At 38.4% G+C, this 16070-nt stretch overlaps 2 protein-coding genes across 2 annotated transcripts in view; one reads left to right on the top strand and one right to left on the bottom strand.

Annotated features, from left to right (window-relative positions):
* Positions 1-866: 866 nt before the first annotated feature.
* G6pc2 (glucose-6-phosphatase, catalytic, 2) lies at positions 867-6636 on the top strand. The gene is made up of 4 exons (XM_005393271.1): positions 867-1084; positions 1623-1732; positions 3909-4020; positions 6612-6636. The coding sequence occupies exons 1-4, from the start codon at positions 867-869 to the stop codon at positions 6634-6636; spliced, it is 465 nt and encodes a 154-aa protein (XP_005393328.1).
* A 7911-nt stretch (positions 6637-14547) lies between these two features.
* Positions 14548-16070, bottom strand: part of Abcb11 (ATP-binding cassette, sub-family B (MDR/TAP), member 11) — a 98672-nt gene continuing 97149 nt past the window's right edge. Inside the window, exon 30 of the mRNA XM_013518809.1 lies at positions 14548-15033. The gene's annotated coding sequence lies outside the window, so the exon portion shown is untranslated. The remainder of the gene's footprint in view (positions 15034-16070) is intronic.

The raw sequence follows: 16070 nt of genomic DNA, 5'->3' as shown, positions 1-16070 counted from the left end.
CTAATTGGTGAAAAGTGCTCTGAAGCCTACTCACCTCTTTGGCATAAGAGCAACTCTCAAATCCTCTCAACTATATTCTCTAGTCAATAAAAACACAACTCAATTCTAACATATTTCTATTACCCAAATGACCCCTATTTCTACTTTTTTTTGCCTCACAGTCAAAAAAGTAATGTATTTCCTTCCAGATTTCCTATACCCTGTATATTTCTTTCCTTATTCCATCTACTTTCTACCTTTTATGCTTCTACCATCTACCTCCTATTCTTCTCTTTGATAATAGATACTATTATTTATAAATATGTGTTACATTTATACATTTTATTCAAAATTCTATAATCAGAAAATAATCTGTCACACCACACAAAATTTTCACGTCCACATCTTTACCATTTTCCTCAAAGACCCAATAGAATAGTCAGTGTTACAGTCTATCATACATTAAAATGCAAGGCTTTAATAAGAGCTATTTGACATGCAATAATTATTTGCATAGTCTTCTGGCCAAGCATTGAAATTGCTAATGTCTGCCCCTGAAGGAAATGAACTGTGCAAAAAATTTCAAGCAAACACAATCCAACTGTTCACACAAATGGGAGATTGCATAAGAAATTCATTGTGCTCTATCCAAATTTCTCCCCAAATTGCCACAGATCAGCATGTACTTCACTTCTTTTCCACCAATTAAAATCACAAACAGATGACCTTTTCAACAGAGGTGAACACAGACATGTCTTCTCCACAGATGGTGAGTGTCACATGTCACAGTAATGGCTCCACACGCCGTGAGGGTAGTGTATAAAACCAGCGGGACTCAGAGTACTCAGTCCCAATTGCTCTATGTTTACATCTGCCTGTTTCTCAAGATGGATTTTCTTCATAGGAATGGAGTGCTCGTTATTCAACATTTGCAGAAGGACTACCGAGCTTACTATGATTTTCTAAATTTTATGTCCAGTGTTGGAGACCCCAGGAATATCTTTTCCATTTATTTTCCACTTTGGTTTCAACTTAATCAGACAGTTGGAACCAAGATGATATGGGTAGCGGTCATTGGGGATTGGTTCAATCTTATATTTAAATGGTAAGACCTTTGTCTTGTTTCTTTTTACCTAAAACTTCTTAAATTTGTTGATTTGGCTTTCACATATGGATAATGTAACTTGGAAAGTCTTTCAAGCATGCTATTTTAATATTTAAAGTAGAAATTACAGAAATGTAGAAATGTATACTTTAACTGACTTATGAGTAATTTCCAAAACCCTATGACATTTTTTGATTAATCAATAAGTTACTTAAGTGAGCAGCACTATTATGAACAGGTTAATGGTTTTAAGGATTATTTTGATATTTCCTAAGTACCCAAATCATCCAAAGGGCATTTCTCACAAGGAAAAAGGTCCCTATGTTTATGGGACACTAGGGTGCCAAAACCCCAAGTGATTATCCTCCTTTATTATGCGTGAAAGATCAGAACCCAAGTCATTTCAGAGTCTCTCAATCATGAGCTTTGTTCATCAACTTTCTACTTAGGTCATTTTTATAGAAGAAAATTGTCCCCAACTAAGTAATAATTGTGTGTTTAAATATATGTATGAATATTCATATTTCTCCACATACAGGATATTATTTGGTCATCGGCCTTATTGGTGGGTTCAAGAAACTCAGATTTACCCAAATCACTCAAGCCTATGCCTTGAACAATTCCCTACTACATGTGAAACAGGTCCAGGTAAGCAATTAAAGTAGCCTCAAGTTACTGAAGATATTCCAACAGATAGTCATTATGTATGATTATCATCACATAAGGGTTATGATATTATATAGAGTATTAATGAAAAAGTCACAAGTGAGGATGCTAAAAATTCGTAAGCATCAAAATTCCCAGTGAGAAAGAAGTTTTATGAATAATAAAATTCCATTTTGTTATTGGTGAGAGAATAGGTTTGTAGAATACTCCCCAAATAATTTTATAATTGAGCATTTACTTTTTGGAGGAGTGTAATGACTTGATACTAAAACAAACCGGAAAACAGAACAAATTCCCAAAGAATAATATTAAAGTCCTAAAAGTATGACTTATTTGTTGCTCAGCAACTTTCAAAGTTATTATAGGTCTTCTGAGAATCTCATGAACACGAGAACAGGCAAGTTTTCTGTAAGAAGGGTAAGGTCTTCTCAATATTACTGTTTCCAGTAAACACTATCTCTAATCTTAGAGCAGCTTTTTTCTCTTGTATGTGTAACATGTAAGTAGGCTTCCTGGAACACTTCCTTTTTGTTAGAAATAAGATTTGGAATAAGAAGTTTAGGACTGTAAAGAGAAGGACTGGGATGTAGCTCAGTGGCAGACTGCTCACTTAGCGTGTGTGAGGCCTTGGGTTTGATCCCCAGCACTGCCAACGACGAAAGAAAGATTCCAGAAAGGTTATTTAAACGGTTACTTGAAATGTACATAAAAGAAAATTACACAATGTTTTAATTTATAAGAATGTGTTTTATTGTACCTCACCAGCTACAATGCATAAAATTCTTGCAATTGGAAATCCTTTGAAAATAACCCTGAATATAGTGAATGCATGTGTTCTGATGGCTTTTCTGAACGCTCTTTTGTTCCCATAAAAATATACATATATCTGTTATATCACTTATCATATTGTACTATAATTCCATTATATCTGGTTGCTTAGACTCTGTGCCTCTGTGCCCCATCAGGGCAGGGGTGATATATACTGCTATCTTTGTGAAATTAATGTGCAATGAATGGATAAATGAATGGATGGGTGGATAATCTTGGAGATGATTCAAATGTGTTTTGGTCTATTCTACCACTTCCCCACATTTTTTCTGTCCTATGAGGGGTGTGTGCATGTATGTGTATGTGTGTGTGTGCATGTGTGTGTGTGTGTGTGTGTATGTGTGTAGGGTCTATGAGATGAGATGAGAGAGAGAAAGAGAGAGTCTATTTGCCCCTTGGGGACATACAATTTGCTTAAGTATGCAAAAGCTTTTGAAAATTCCTATAGATTGGGAATAGGTTTGTCTTTGTTTTTTTTTTTTTTTTTTTGGTTTGTTTGTTTTTTTTTTTTTTCCGGTACCAGGAATTGAACTCAAGACCTCGTGCTTTCCAGGCAGGCGCTGTGCCGCTGAGCTAAATCCCCAGCCCTGGTTTGTCTTTGTTTAGAAAAAAGGAGACTAGTGTCTTGTGTTTTCAGAGACTGACTTATCTAACTGAATGAATATCAATTAGGGGAAAAATTCTGGCCAACATCAAAGCACAGTGATTAAAAATAAAACCAAACAGCATGAGAGAGACATTCTGGAACTAGAGAGGCTACCTGATTTTTTTTTGCCAAGGCTGATGCTGCCTCGACAGCTTCTCCTTGCTCCCCTTTCATAAGAAGATCCTCACTGCAGCAGCGACAAGCTAGGCATACAGATAGCTGCTTGCACACAGCTGTCATTTCTAAATCAATCAGTAAACCACAAACCTAGCAATGATATTCTTTAGAGTTTGACTTTTCAGCCCAAGGAAAATAAACTGATTCAAGATCCAATATAAATACTTTAATTTTCTTGTCAATTAAAAACAATCAAATAGGAAGAATGGATACTGTTGTTTTAGATTTTGGTGAAAAAGCCTAAGTTCTTAATTACCCTGGAATATATAGACGTCTAGAATTCAATGAACTTGCAAACCTAGAAAAAATATTTTTGTGATAGTGTTTACTCAGTTTGACTCAATTTTCCTTATTTTTACCTGCTCCCTAAACATTACATATTGTCAATGTCCTGTGGTTCTTTTCCTGAGTTATTTGGAATTCTTGTGGCAATTGTGCTGTTCTCATGTCTATTTCTGACCTCGATGTTCAATTAACCATCTTTCAAATGGATGCTACTTGTTGCAGGAAGTCCCTCTGGCCATGCAATGGGTTCATCGTGTGTCTGGTATGTCATGGTAACAGCTGCCCTGAGCCACTCTGTCGGTCGGATGGATAAGTTCTCTATCACTCTGCACAGGTCAGCTTGGCTCCAGTTTCTGTAGCATTGGAGCTAACATCTTTGAACACATAATCTCTTCTCATAAGAATTCATTTTAGTGTATTTTTGGTTGTTGAATAAAATGTGCTTATGGTGTTCTGTTATAGCCAGAGTAGCAGAGTGAATAGAAAATTAATATCTTGCTTTAAGATAATGTCCCAATTAGCTCATGGCTGTTGCCACTTTACAATAGAGCTGGAAATGTTTAACTGATTAATGACTCGCTAAATGTGCCTCTGGGTTTCCAAAATTCAGTTCTTATTTAACTTCTAAATAAGTCATCTAAAATTATGTAAGAAAATATTTCTTTTGTGTGCAAGTTCCCTTGCTTTAAGACTAATTGGAAGTTTTAAGAATCATTATTCCCCTTGAATGCATCAGTTTGTGTGGCAAAATTACGTTCCCTACTTGGAATAGCCCATGCTTTTTAGAGCAATAACATATATTCTAGCTTTGATGAGTGTGCACCCTATTTGATTAAAAACAGTATAGAGGAAAACTTAAATTTGAATGTTAATAGACTTAATGTTAGGAGATTTCTTAACGTTTAGAAAGGCACACAGTTTGAGATTACTTAAGATTTGTAGGAATTGAGGCATTTGTTTTTTCTCTGAAATTCTTTAAAACAATCCTTAGCACCACTTTGGGTATAAATTATTAGGCTACCTATGATAAGAGTATTAATTAGCCTTAAAAAGTAACTAATACATACTATTATATAGAAGTTCTTCTAAATTAAAAACATTTCAAGATCTATCATATATATTACTTTTTAAAGTAGTATTAAAGAATATAAGATACAAGTTTCTGTAATTTATTCCTTGTTCCAATTAACAAAGAAAAAAGTTTCTGTAAAAAAATTCTTATAGCTCCATTTTTATTTTTATAACATCAAAATTTTCTCTGTCTATAAAACTTTGTTGAGTGTCTTCTTACCTTGACATTACCAAACCCTTTTTATTTATCCACATGGATAATTCCTGCTTTCTCCTTCTCTGATAGTCTCATTTCTCTTCATTATTCACTCTTTCTCTAAATTTCTTCTGGCTATTGGGGACAAGCCATTACAGATTCCTAGAACTCTATGCTGTTAACTTTTTTTGAGTGACAAGCATTCCTTGCATTTTAATATTTTTATAAATTTTTTGCACATTGCTTATTCTAATTGAAAGTGACAGCCTGTTTCCATATCCCTTACTTTCTGTGTTTTCTTCAAACAGAAGAAATGTGTTTTCTTCAAATAAAGAAAGGCTGAGAGAGGAGGGTAAAGAGAAAGCACATATGATAGGGCACGAAACATATACACCTGGTCTGTTCTTGATTGTCCTGGATATTAATTCCCCCAAACTCATATTTCCCCAAATGTTTTTCCATTAAAAGTTTTCCTTATTTCAAAGACATCAAATTGGTTCCTTTTAAGCATTTATTAAAATTTCAGGAGATAGTGCTAGTTAAATTTAATATATTAAGAAATGTAGAAACCTCTATTGAAGTTTTTGAACACTATGGTGCACATGAAAATATATGGGAAAAAAAACTAGAATCATGTTCCATCATAGCTAGAAGATTCCTCTGAGAAGGATCACCTAGTGTCACCCCCACCCCCATTTTGTGAGTGATACAGTCTGTGTGCATTTTACGCTTGTATCTATTCTTCCTCCGTAGACTGACCTGGTCATTTCTTTGGAGTCTTTTTTGGTTGATTCAAATCAGTGTCTGCATCTCCAGAGTATTCATAGCAACACATTTTCCTCATCAAGTTATTCTTGGAGTAATTGGCGGTAAATATGATCACTTATCTTCAGTTGTATCATTTGAAAGGTTTTGCTTTGTTTGTCTTATTGTGTCAGGTTCTCTTTGGTAATCTTTTTCCCAACTTCAGAGGTAGTTCTTTTTAGCCACTGATACTAAATGTTACCCTAGGAGCTAAGATGGTTCGACACACTTCTCATAGCCTCTATGTACACAGTGACAGTCTTACCCAGTGGTACAGGGGCATAATTGCATAGTGAGATTGGATTTTCTGATGTGTTATTATGGCAAAGACCAACTATCAAAGCTCACTTCAGAAATGGTACTTGTGCCTTGGTTTGGGAAACTTAATAACCTCGAAACCTGCCACCAAGACACTTTCTGTGAAACATCTGAGGTGCTTATTGCATGACTGGGCTTCATTTACCAAACTAGACTACTTTGTATTCCTAAAGTTGTGTTTACCATGACTAAGTTTCTGATGTTCAGCCCCATGTACCTTTCAAAAGCTTTCTAAGCTAATTGGCTATGGCAACTGAAATATTATTGCAAGCCCCTAGATTAGTGCTCTGCCTATAAAGTGGGTTGTCTTTCAGTGCCACCAACTCCTGACTGATCCTTATTGGACAATTTGGGTAGTTAAAAGACTATGGGGCAAATTGCATTCTCAGTTGATGCCTAAAAAAGCTTTAGGAAATTGACAGAATTTAGGTATCAAAGCAGTTTGTCACTGAAAACTATAGCTAAATTACTTAATGCAGGAAGGTACCATTCCTGAGGGACTCAAGAAATCACCCGTGTCTCCTTGCAATCCCCAGGCATGCTGGTGGCAGAGGCCTTTGAACACACTCCAGGCATCCACACGGCCAGCTTGAGCACATATCTGAAGACCAACCTCTTCCTCTTCCTGTTTGCACTTGGCTTTTACCTGCTTCTCAGACTGCTCAACATTGATCTGCTATGGTCTGTGCCCATAGCCAAAAAATGGTGTGCCAACCCGGACTGGATCCATATTGACACCACACCTTTTGCTGGACTTGTGAGAAACCTTGGAGTCCTCTTTGGCTTAGGTTTTGCAATCAACTCAGAGATGTTCCTTTTGAGCTGCCGAGGGGAAAATAGCTATAAGCTGAGCTTCCGACTGCTCTGCGTAATGACCTCATTGACCACACTGCAGCTCTATCACTTCATCAAGATCCCAACTCACACAGAGCATTTGTTTTACATGCTGTCTTTCTGTAAAAGTGCGTCCATTCCACTGACTGTGGTTGCTCTGATTCCCTACTGTATACATATGCTAATGCAACCAAGAGAAAAGAAGATTAAATAGAATTGTACAGAGAGCTGGTGCTCTCCAGCCCTAGGATCACCCTTCTCCATCCACCAGTAAAACCGTACAGGAAGGAGAAACTGTGGAGCACATTACACCGAGGCAGCAAAATGGCGGCTCCAGCCCCAACTCACCCACACATAGGTTTAGTTTGGCCTTCACAGTGCTGTTGCTGATATGTTTTACATTAAAAAGCATTTTAAAACCAGAATATTTGACATAAAAATCTGAATATATCTATTTTCTTGAAAAATCTGACCACAGGGAAACATGGGGCCCACCTTAACCCAGAAACATCTGATTGGAGCTGATTACTGATCACTCCAATAGAAGATCACTCTCCATTTTGTCAGATTTTCTGCCTCAACAGCATCCTCAGTGTCAGACGCCTTTATCATCTTAAGGCTTGGCTGCTTCTGGTTTCTATGGGCATCAGAGTCCAATCCAATCCCCTCAATTTTTAGATAGGGAAACAGAGGTCCATTCAGGCCAAACAATTTGCCTGTGCTCCTCCTGTGTCAGAATAGGCATTAGAACCCAAGTCATCCAATATGCATTTCCATTGCACTCTGTCCTGTTTCTTCATGTTAAAAAATGAGATATCAGCAAAAATAAATGTTCCTACTTAGATTCTATGATGATTATCATCTCAGGCAGCTATTTTCCCAGAAACATCATTGAAATCCTACATGCAGTTTACCTGACTTCCTCCATACAGGGCCCTGATGGGGCCAGCATGTTGTACATACTTAAGCATACCCAGTGGAGATGTCAAGCCAGGCTTCCGTCTGGATGTGAACTCCCTAAATCCTGCTCTCTGTTTCATAGTTGTGCTTGTCAATGTTTCAATAAATACTCCTGAAGAATCCTTCCCAAAGCCTATCTCTTCTTTATGACTTCCTCATTTTTTATTTTTAGGAGCCAGTCTTTCAAAACCATAAAAATCAAGTGCTTTCTTTGAATTCGTGCTCCGATTCAGGAATACTTTTAAATATTTGCATCTGTTAGCTGGATTAATCTCTATGGGTACTGAACTGTGATGGGAATCTACAGCTTTACTTTAGAAAATAATTACAGGCTATTATTCTTTTATTAACAATTTCTCAGCAAGGTTTTGTCCCTACATTGGATAGAGTGGTTCTGGACTTTAATTTGGTAATTGTGTCATTCCAATCAAACATAAGGATTTTGAGTTTGATTTTACTACACATGTTATTGACCTGTGATCCACCACGATGTTTTATGTAATCCTTCTCAAGAATATCAGTACTGATATTCTCAAGAATATCAGAATTATTTCAGGTGATGATATATTAAATAACCTATAATGTTTATGAAAACATGAAAAGAAGCAGCAGAGGATGATTCTTGTTCATTTCTTCAGTACCTACTCCCTGCCATCCCTTTACCAGGTAACTTCAGTCCTTTAACACCCTTGCCCTCTCACAGCTCCTTCTGCACATACCAGGGATCTGATTCCCCTCTAAGTGCCCCTTTTCAAAGTCTCCTATAAAGTTAGTAATATTCTTTTTATTCTGTTTGGTGTATTTTTTGGTGTGGGAAGTCAGCTCCAGAGCCTCACGTCTGACAGGCAAGTGCTGTGCCACTGAGTTCATCCTGAAGAGTCCTCAGCCCAGTACAAATTTCAGTCTGTTCTTCTAAAGCTTGAGCAAAGCAGAGCATTAGTAGCAGAAATTGTGCTGCAGCATTTGACTGTACCATGAATCCCATCTCAGTTCCCACAGAGAAGCTCTCTTCACTGCTCTCTTTGGGTGACGTGTGATCCTCAGGGAATAGAATGGGGATGCAGGCTCATTTCTTTAATTGATCCCCATCAACTCTACCCCTACCTCCTACAAAGCCCTAGAGACCTTGTGAGGAGATTTTTCTTTCTACTGTAGTTGCAATCTCCTAGACGCATCCATATCTTAGCAAATTGTTTTTGCTATTGAAACTGCTTAAGCAGTGAGAGGACCAGTGTCTCACTGCTTTGGAGAAAATGTCTGCCTTTAATAATGATGGAAAAGACTCTTCTACTTCCAATTTGTTCTTCAGTCATAAGTGGAATTGAGCTCATTTGACTTACTATTACTATACCCATATATTCAAATTGTCTACACATTTACATATTCAGGAGAAAAATGTCAATATCATGAGCTTTCCAGATGAGAAAATCTAGACAACTGACTTGAGAAACTGTCTAATCAAACATACATTTGAAAGGAAATGCAAAGGAATATCAAGAAGAATGTTGATTCCCTTTCTTTTGACAGTCTATTTATTGGACATCTGCCTTAGAAGATTAAATTCATGCCTTATCTGTACCTGTTTTTTTATTATAGCAGGGCAATTTTTTAAAAAATGTCATAAGGTATTCTTGAAATTCAAAGTTACATCCTCTAAATATTGTATACTCAGAATTTATAAATAAATTTGAAATTGAATTGGTACATACGTATAAAAAACTTTTGGTAGAAGAAAAAGTAAAAAATATGGGGTTGAAAAGTATGATTCATTTCATAATTATATTAAAACTTTATTTCCCTGCAATTTTCTTTCTTTTTTTTTTTTTTTTGGTACCAGGAATCAAACTTATGACCTTGCACTTGCCAGGCAGGTGCTTGTGCCACTGAGCTATATCCCCGGCCTCCCTGCATTTTCAGTTGGAACTTTGCACAGTGTAGGAGATGTTATGTATCTGTGCTGTTCAGTGCAGTAGCCACTAGCCCGTGTGGCTATTGAGCTCGTGAAATGCAGCTGTACAACTGAAGGACTGTATTATGAAGCTTGCTTTACTTTTAATTAGTTTAAATTGAAGCAGTCATCTGCATCCAGTGGCTACTAAATTGAACATTACAAATTAAGTTCCACAGTGCTCTTCGTTGGAAACAAAACCAAAATATTTAAAAAATCTTGATCTATCCCAAATTCCTGCAAGACTACCTGAATCAGTACTAACTGCTACAGGAAGCTAAAGAGAGGAGTCTGCTGAATTTTCCAGAGGGGCTCTCTGCAGGTCTGGGATGCTCTATATAGCTCCCTTTTCTCTCTCTGTTCCACGAGCTCCAGCCACCTGGTTGCCATGGATTCAGCTCTGGATCCAGCTCAGTCTGAGTCCATCCTCCCTACACTATGTTCTAGTCCTAGACATCTAAGGGCTTTAAAACTGGATAGAGTTTTATTTTATATAATATCCGTGACCACATTCTGGATGGTGGGAGGGCTTCCTGACCACATTTTCCTGCTGCTCCAAGTGGAGCGTTCACATATGCCTGACACCAGCACTTCTGTAGCTGTTCAAAAACTGTTCACAAAAGAATCACTATAGTTCAGTTGTCCTGGAGGATTTTCCCTCCAAGAGCAGCCTGTGTTAGCCATTGGAAACTGCAAACAGCTTTCTGGAGGAATATCTGGACCCCAATGTTGCTAAGAAATTAGGGTGGTCTCCCTAACCACTGCCCTTCCCTCCCTTTAATGCTTCATATGGCCATTCCACTCTAAAGGCAAGGTAGTACCACTTGTTCGTTTTTTTAAGTTTTCATTTTGGTTTTCTTTACAGGAAAGTTAGCAGTAGAAAAAAATCTGTAGGAGAAAGCAACTACGAGAAAATTCTAAGAATTAGAAGTGCTTCATTTTCAGCTGGGTAAAGGACAAATGTAGTTTATGTCAAACCAGAGGCTGGTGTGGAACACTAATTACTGTCTTTGCTATCCTTTGATGGAGATTGCAGTAATGAGTTAGAAGAAATCACATCTTACTTCTTTTGGCAGCACAGAAGCGAATGCTCTAAAGGAGGGAGAAAATTCAAAGATTGAGGTTATAAAGGTTAGCATAAAGCCAATTAATTTTCTCCTGTTTTGAGTTTTTAAATTTCTTAGAATTTTTTCCTTTTCTCTAACATTTTGCCATATAATTTCTGTAGCAAACTGTCTTCAGTTCAAAAACTGTGATATTCCCCCCAAAGGACAGCATATCTTGAAGGAACTGCCAGAATATAGGAGGGGGACTGAATGAACGGCAGCCGCTTGGATCCCTCTGAATAGGATCTGTGGCACAGACCAAGGGCTGCCAGGAGAGTTATGAGACAGATTAGAGATGGCTAGCACTTTCCTTTTCCCTTTAATGGCTACAAAGAGACGTGGATTGATTGACAGCTACAAAACAGCTATTCTGGATGTCTGAAACCCATTCCTGGGAGGTGTCCACCTTGACCACAGTGGGCTTGAACTTGAGCCAAGCAGTAGAATTGAATTTGGACCAAGGAGTAGGCTTGAATCAGAAGGCTTAAATTGAGACCAATTTGAACCAATCAGTAAGGCTTGAATTTGGACCAATCATAGGTCTGTTGCTATATAAATTGCATTCCTAACATTTTTCTCTGGTTAATCTAGGAGAGCTCTCTCTCCTACCTTGAACTTCCTGTGCTGCAGCACAGGCCCTGTCCTAACAATGTCTGACTCCAGTGGGTCTCAGTTAGTGTGGGTTTAGAAAATCCTAGAAATCTACTCAAGATTCTTCATTTGAGTAGTGCAGAAAGAGTAGTCACATTTAAACAAAGAGTCATTATAAAAACCTGGGGCCATTAGACAGATGTCTTACTTTTCTTTTTACTAAGGCAAAATACCCGACATCTGGGGAGATTTAGTTTGGCTCACAGTTTATAGAGGTTTCAGTTTGTAGTCAGCCAGCTCCAAGGTGGGACGGTGGAGTGGAAGGGCCTGGGTGGAGGAGAACTGATCATGGCATGGTGTTGGGGAAGCAGAGAGAGATCAAGGAGGAGCCAAGAAGAGAGAGAGAGACCCTTCCATGCCACACTCACAGTGACCCACCTCTTCCTAACAGCAAGCTAGCTATAACCCCCATAATCCAATATCCTTCAAGAGCCCCACCTATGAGTGCGTGAGCCTCTTGGGGACATCTCGATAGAAACCTTAACACCTAAAGAGCTCCAGAGACCAGTAACTAGACGCGTTAGACAGCAGTGTCTGGTACTAACTGGTGTTGACTGGTGGTATTGCTTGGTGGTAACCAGCAGGGGTGACTCATTTTGATCAGTGGCAACATCCAGAGGTGGCAGAAACATGGAGCATCCTAGGGTCCTCAGCTGTAACACTAAGCACATAGGGCTATGGACACTCAAACCTGGAACTGCTCTCAGGCCTGCACTTTGCAGATTTATGATTTCTATATGAATAGAGCAGAACACTTACTTGACTGGCTATAGCCAGTCAGGGGTTGATCAGCTACACATCAACACTTTTGTGGTGATGGCTCAAAGGAGTGCTGAACCTGTTCCCTGGGATGATCCAGGTACTGTGATGAAGAGCAGGCCTGGGAAAGAGACTCAGGCCTGAATGAAGGTCTTACCTTGTTTAGCTCCCACCTACTCTTGTACGTCATTGGGCAATCTCACTTTCACTCCTATTCAAAGCATTGATTTTTTTTCCCAGGATTTAGGGTTTGTTTTGTGAACAGTATTGGCCAGGCTAGCATCTGTGCCCACATCCCTTTCTTTTAATGGAATTTCCTACAGGTGGGCATCACATCCACCCATCTTTGCCTTTCATAGACACGACACTTCCTCTTCAGTTCAGTAATTCTGGGTTCAAAACATCAGACTCTTCAGATCTCTTTTTCTCTTCAATTACTCCAGACTCTGCCTTCCTACAATTTTTTTTGCAGTAGAAGATATGGTGAAACCCTTGCTATCTTTCTACATGAAGACTTAGCAAAGAGAAAGTAAATGCTCCCTTCTGAGTTTTAAAATATTACTGTAAATCTCATCCTTTCAATAGAGCTGGCTCATCAGGAGGTTCCAACACGGGTCCACTTGTGCAGCCCAGACAGTGTCAGAATGCTTGGAGGTGGGGCCAGGTGTGGTGGCGCATGCCTGTAATCCCAGCACTCAGGAGGCTGAGGCAGGAGGATCACTGACAGCTCGAGACCAGCCTGGGCTACAAAGTGAGCTCAAGACCAGCATAATGAGACCCTGTCTCAAAAAGACCAAAAAAAAAAGACTGCATGGATTCCAGGGGCCAGCACCCTGGGCTAGAGTCATCAGTGCTACATCATAGTCTGGATCTGCTCTCTGACTCTGGAAGGCCTTTTAACATCAGTGGCTTCAATTTATTAAATTCTCAACTGAGGGGCTGAGTAAAGGGTATGCGTCAAAAATTCATTGCAGCTGTGACATTCTACAACTTAAAGGGTCTCCTTCAACCAAATTTAATATGTTCTGGCTCTTCCTGTGAGTCCACTCCTTTGTTTGCTTTCTGTGAAGCTCTGTCTTCATGAAAGATTTCCAGTGTGTCGTTAGTTCATCTTTCTATGAAGAGGAGCAAAACAGGCACAAGCAAGGCCATGCAAATGATATTGTTTTAATTTTAGTTACATGCAAGGTACAAGGTTGTGAATTCTAAAAAGAATGGCACTCCATCTTGAAATGTATGACTTCATTACAATTTTTGATCTATATATTTCAATCTTTCAACATTCAATTCCAACTAGAATTTAAATTTTATAGCTATGAAAAGAGAGGCATGGAGATGTGAAATAATTCAACTGATGTAATAGGGCAAAATTATTAGCATGAGAATATTCATAGACTTTCTGCTCACCAATTGTGCAAAAGTGATTCTATAATTAAATTACCAATTCCATTTGCTCCTTCTGAACATCCTAAAGTGGGACTTCTTGCTGGAAAACATACTGAGCAGATATAGATAATAATAGGCTAAGTGAGAAGAAGGGAGCTTTGCTTTGTGGGAAGTGAGGTTGGAGGTGTTGAGAAACTATGTTGTGCGAGGAAAAGTGATAAGTTTGAAATAGTTTTTTAGTAAGTTTGTTGTGGACTAATTATTGATCTCTCAAAGACAGGAAGATTAAGTTGCCATTTTAAAGCTGTTGAAATACGCTTCTTGAATGCTGCACAACTTTATTAAAAAACAAGGTAAATGATACCAAGATTTTTTTAGGACAACCATGACAAATGAAAAATAGAAATGCAGTCATCAATTTATAAAATCTTCTCTGGCTCAAAATGGACTTTCTTTTCTAATTTTCCCCACACATTTATCACATGCCTTTAGGTGCTTGAGATGCAAGGATGAGCTCATGAACTACCCTTGCAGGATTCTCATAGGTTCCAGCCTTTTCTGCTGCAGCTCCTGCTGGGTTGGAGGGATACCTCTGGGAAGTGGTCTTGGAAGAACTGCATGGAGACTATACCTGGCTATAAATTAACTGGTAACATGATTCCCCATCGTTTCCTACCTGTCCTTTTTAAAAATAATTCTCTTCTTGAACTACTTCTTTTCAACTATGATTATACTTTGCCAATGTAATCCAGATTGTTTCTAGTCTAACCCCAATTTATCATGTGGGAAGATGAGAAAGCAAGATCATCATATTCATAACACATGGAATGCAGATTAGTAACTTCCTTTATTTAGAGCAGAGGATGTACAGTGTTCCTGGAAAACCATTAGAACTAGCAACTGGGACTTCAGTCTTCCTCTCCATAGCAGAGATATTTGAAAAAAGATGGATTAATTCATTCTTTAAATACATTTTTTGAATATCTTTGGATATAAAAGTCATATTTGAAGGTCATTCAAGCACACATTGGTACTTCGACATTGGATTATTTTCTGTATACTTTGTTTCAATACTTTTACTGATAAAAATTTACCTCTGTCTGTTAAGATTATGTCAGTCCCTATTTAGAACAACTATGAAATCTGCTTCAGTGGTTTACATAAGTGAGAGGTGTCTCCTCTTGTAACCAGGTGGCTGGAGGTTGGGAGCCAGGGCTGGTGCACTGATGGAGGGATATCCAGAAATCAGGTTCAGTTTCTCTCCCTGCTCTGCAATCCACTGTGTAAAGTTTTTGTCCAAAGGATTACTGGATGCTGTGCATCCAGAAAAGAAAAGGATGGTAAGAGAAACAAGCTGTTTTTCTACCCAGGATTGTACCTATGTTTCATAGGCCAAATAGGATCACCTGACTGTCTTTAGCTAAGAAGGAATCCAGTGTCTTGGTTACTTTTCTCTCATTGCTGGGACAAAATACCTGATGCCTAAAGTTAAGGAAGGAAAGGTTTATTTAGCTTACAGTTTGTGCAGGTTTCAGTCCATACTTGGCTGGCTCCAAGGCAGAGTGGCACATGGCAGAGGGCAAATGTTCATGGCGGCGGAACACAGTAAAAACAAGAGCAAAAGGGAGGAAGGGCAGCAAGCAGACTCTTTCCCTCCCTTATATTATATGCAAACTACCCGCCCCAGGGTAGGTGTAGTGCTCACACCCATCATCCCAACATTGGATCATGGATCAATCACAAATCCTAGAAGCCCGCCCCATGACTGCATGAGGATTTGGGGGGACATGCAGACACAAACCATAACATCTGGGAAAGTAAATACCTTACTTTCCAGCCTCTACAATGGAGCGAAGTAGAAGAGGTATAGGACTTGGTGTTTAGCAAGCTAATCAACACCTGCCATAATATATATATATATATATTTATATATATATATATAAATTATGAAGGCCAAACACTTTTTAAATTATAAAATGCTTCATCATCTATTCAAGTGATTATTTGAATTTTCAATGTTCAAGAAATTTTAAGATGTTGATCATTTCTATTTTGAGTCTATGCTTCATATATTAGAAATTCATACAACCTGTAAGATAGCACAAAAATTGTTTTCTTTTCTGTACTCTTTCATGATAATTGTAAGCACTTGTTCTGGCTCACCTTGGGCAAGCATTTTCCCTTGTATTTCCAGCTATTCTGTTGTTCACGAATTTATGACTTTGTGTCTGACAGTAGAAGTACCTGAGTTATAGAAAGGCGGAAATTGTCAATTCACCAGCTGGTAATACACTCTTGTTTCTTTTTATAAGGCACATTTTGTCCTAGCTCTGATTTATTGGGTTGAATAG

The sequence above is a fragment of the Chinchilla lanigera genome, unplaced genomic scaffold (assembly GCF_000276665.1).
Source record: "Chinchilla lanigera isolate Chin_1 unplaced genomic scaffold, ChiLan1.0 scaffold00048, whole genome shotgun sequence".
NCBI lineage: Eukaryota > Metazoa > Chordata > Mammalia > Rodentia > Chinchillidae > Chinchilla > Chinchilla lanigera.
The sequence above is the reverse complement of the archived record's forward strand: the minus strand, read 5'-3'. Positions and strand labels throughout refer to the sequence as shown.

What these genes read in the sequence shown, in the direction of transcription:
- G6pc2 (XM_005393271.1), top strand. Translation starts at nt 867, where the DNA reads ATGGATTTTCTTCATAGGAATGGAGTGCTCGTTATTCAACATTTGCAG. An exon ending in TACATGTGAAACAGGTCCAG is followed by an intron (nt 1,733 to 3,908) that starts GTAAGCAATTAA and finishes TACTTGTTGCAG; the next exon opens with GAAGTCCCTCTGGCCATGCA. An exon ending in TTCTCTATCACTCTGCACAG is followed by an intron (nt 4,021 to 6,611) that starts GTCAGCTTGGCT and finishes TGCAATCCCCAG; the next exon opens with GCATGCTGGTGGCAGAGGCC.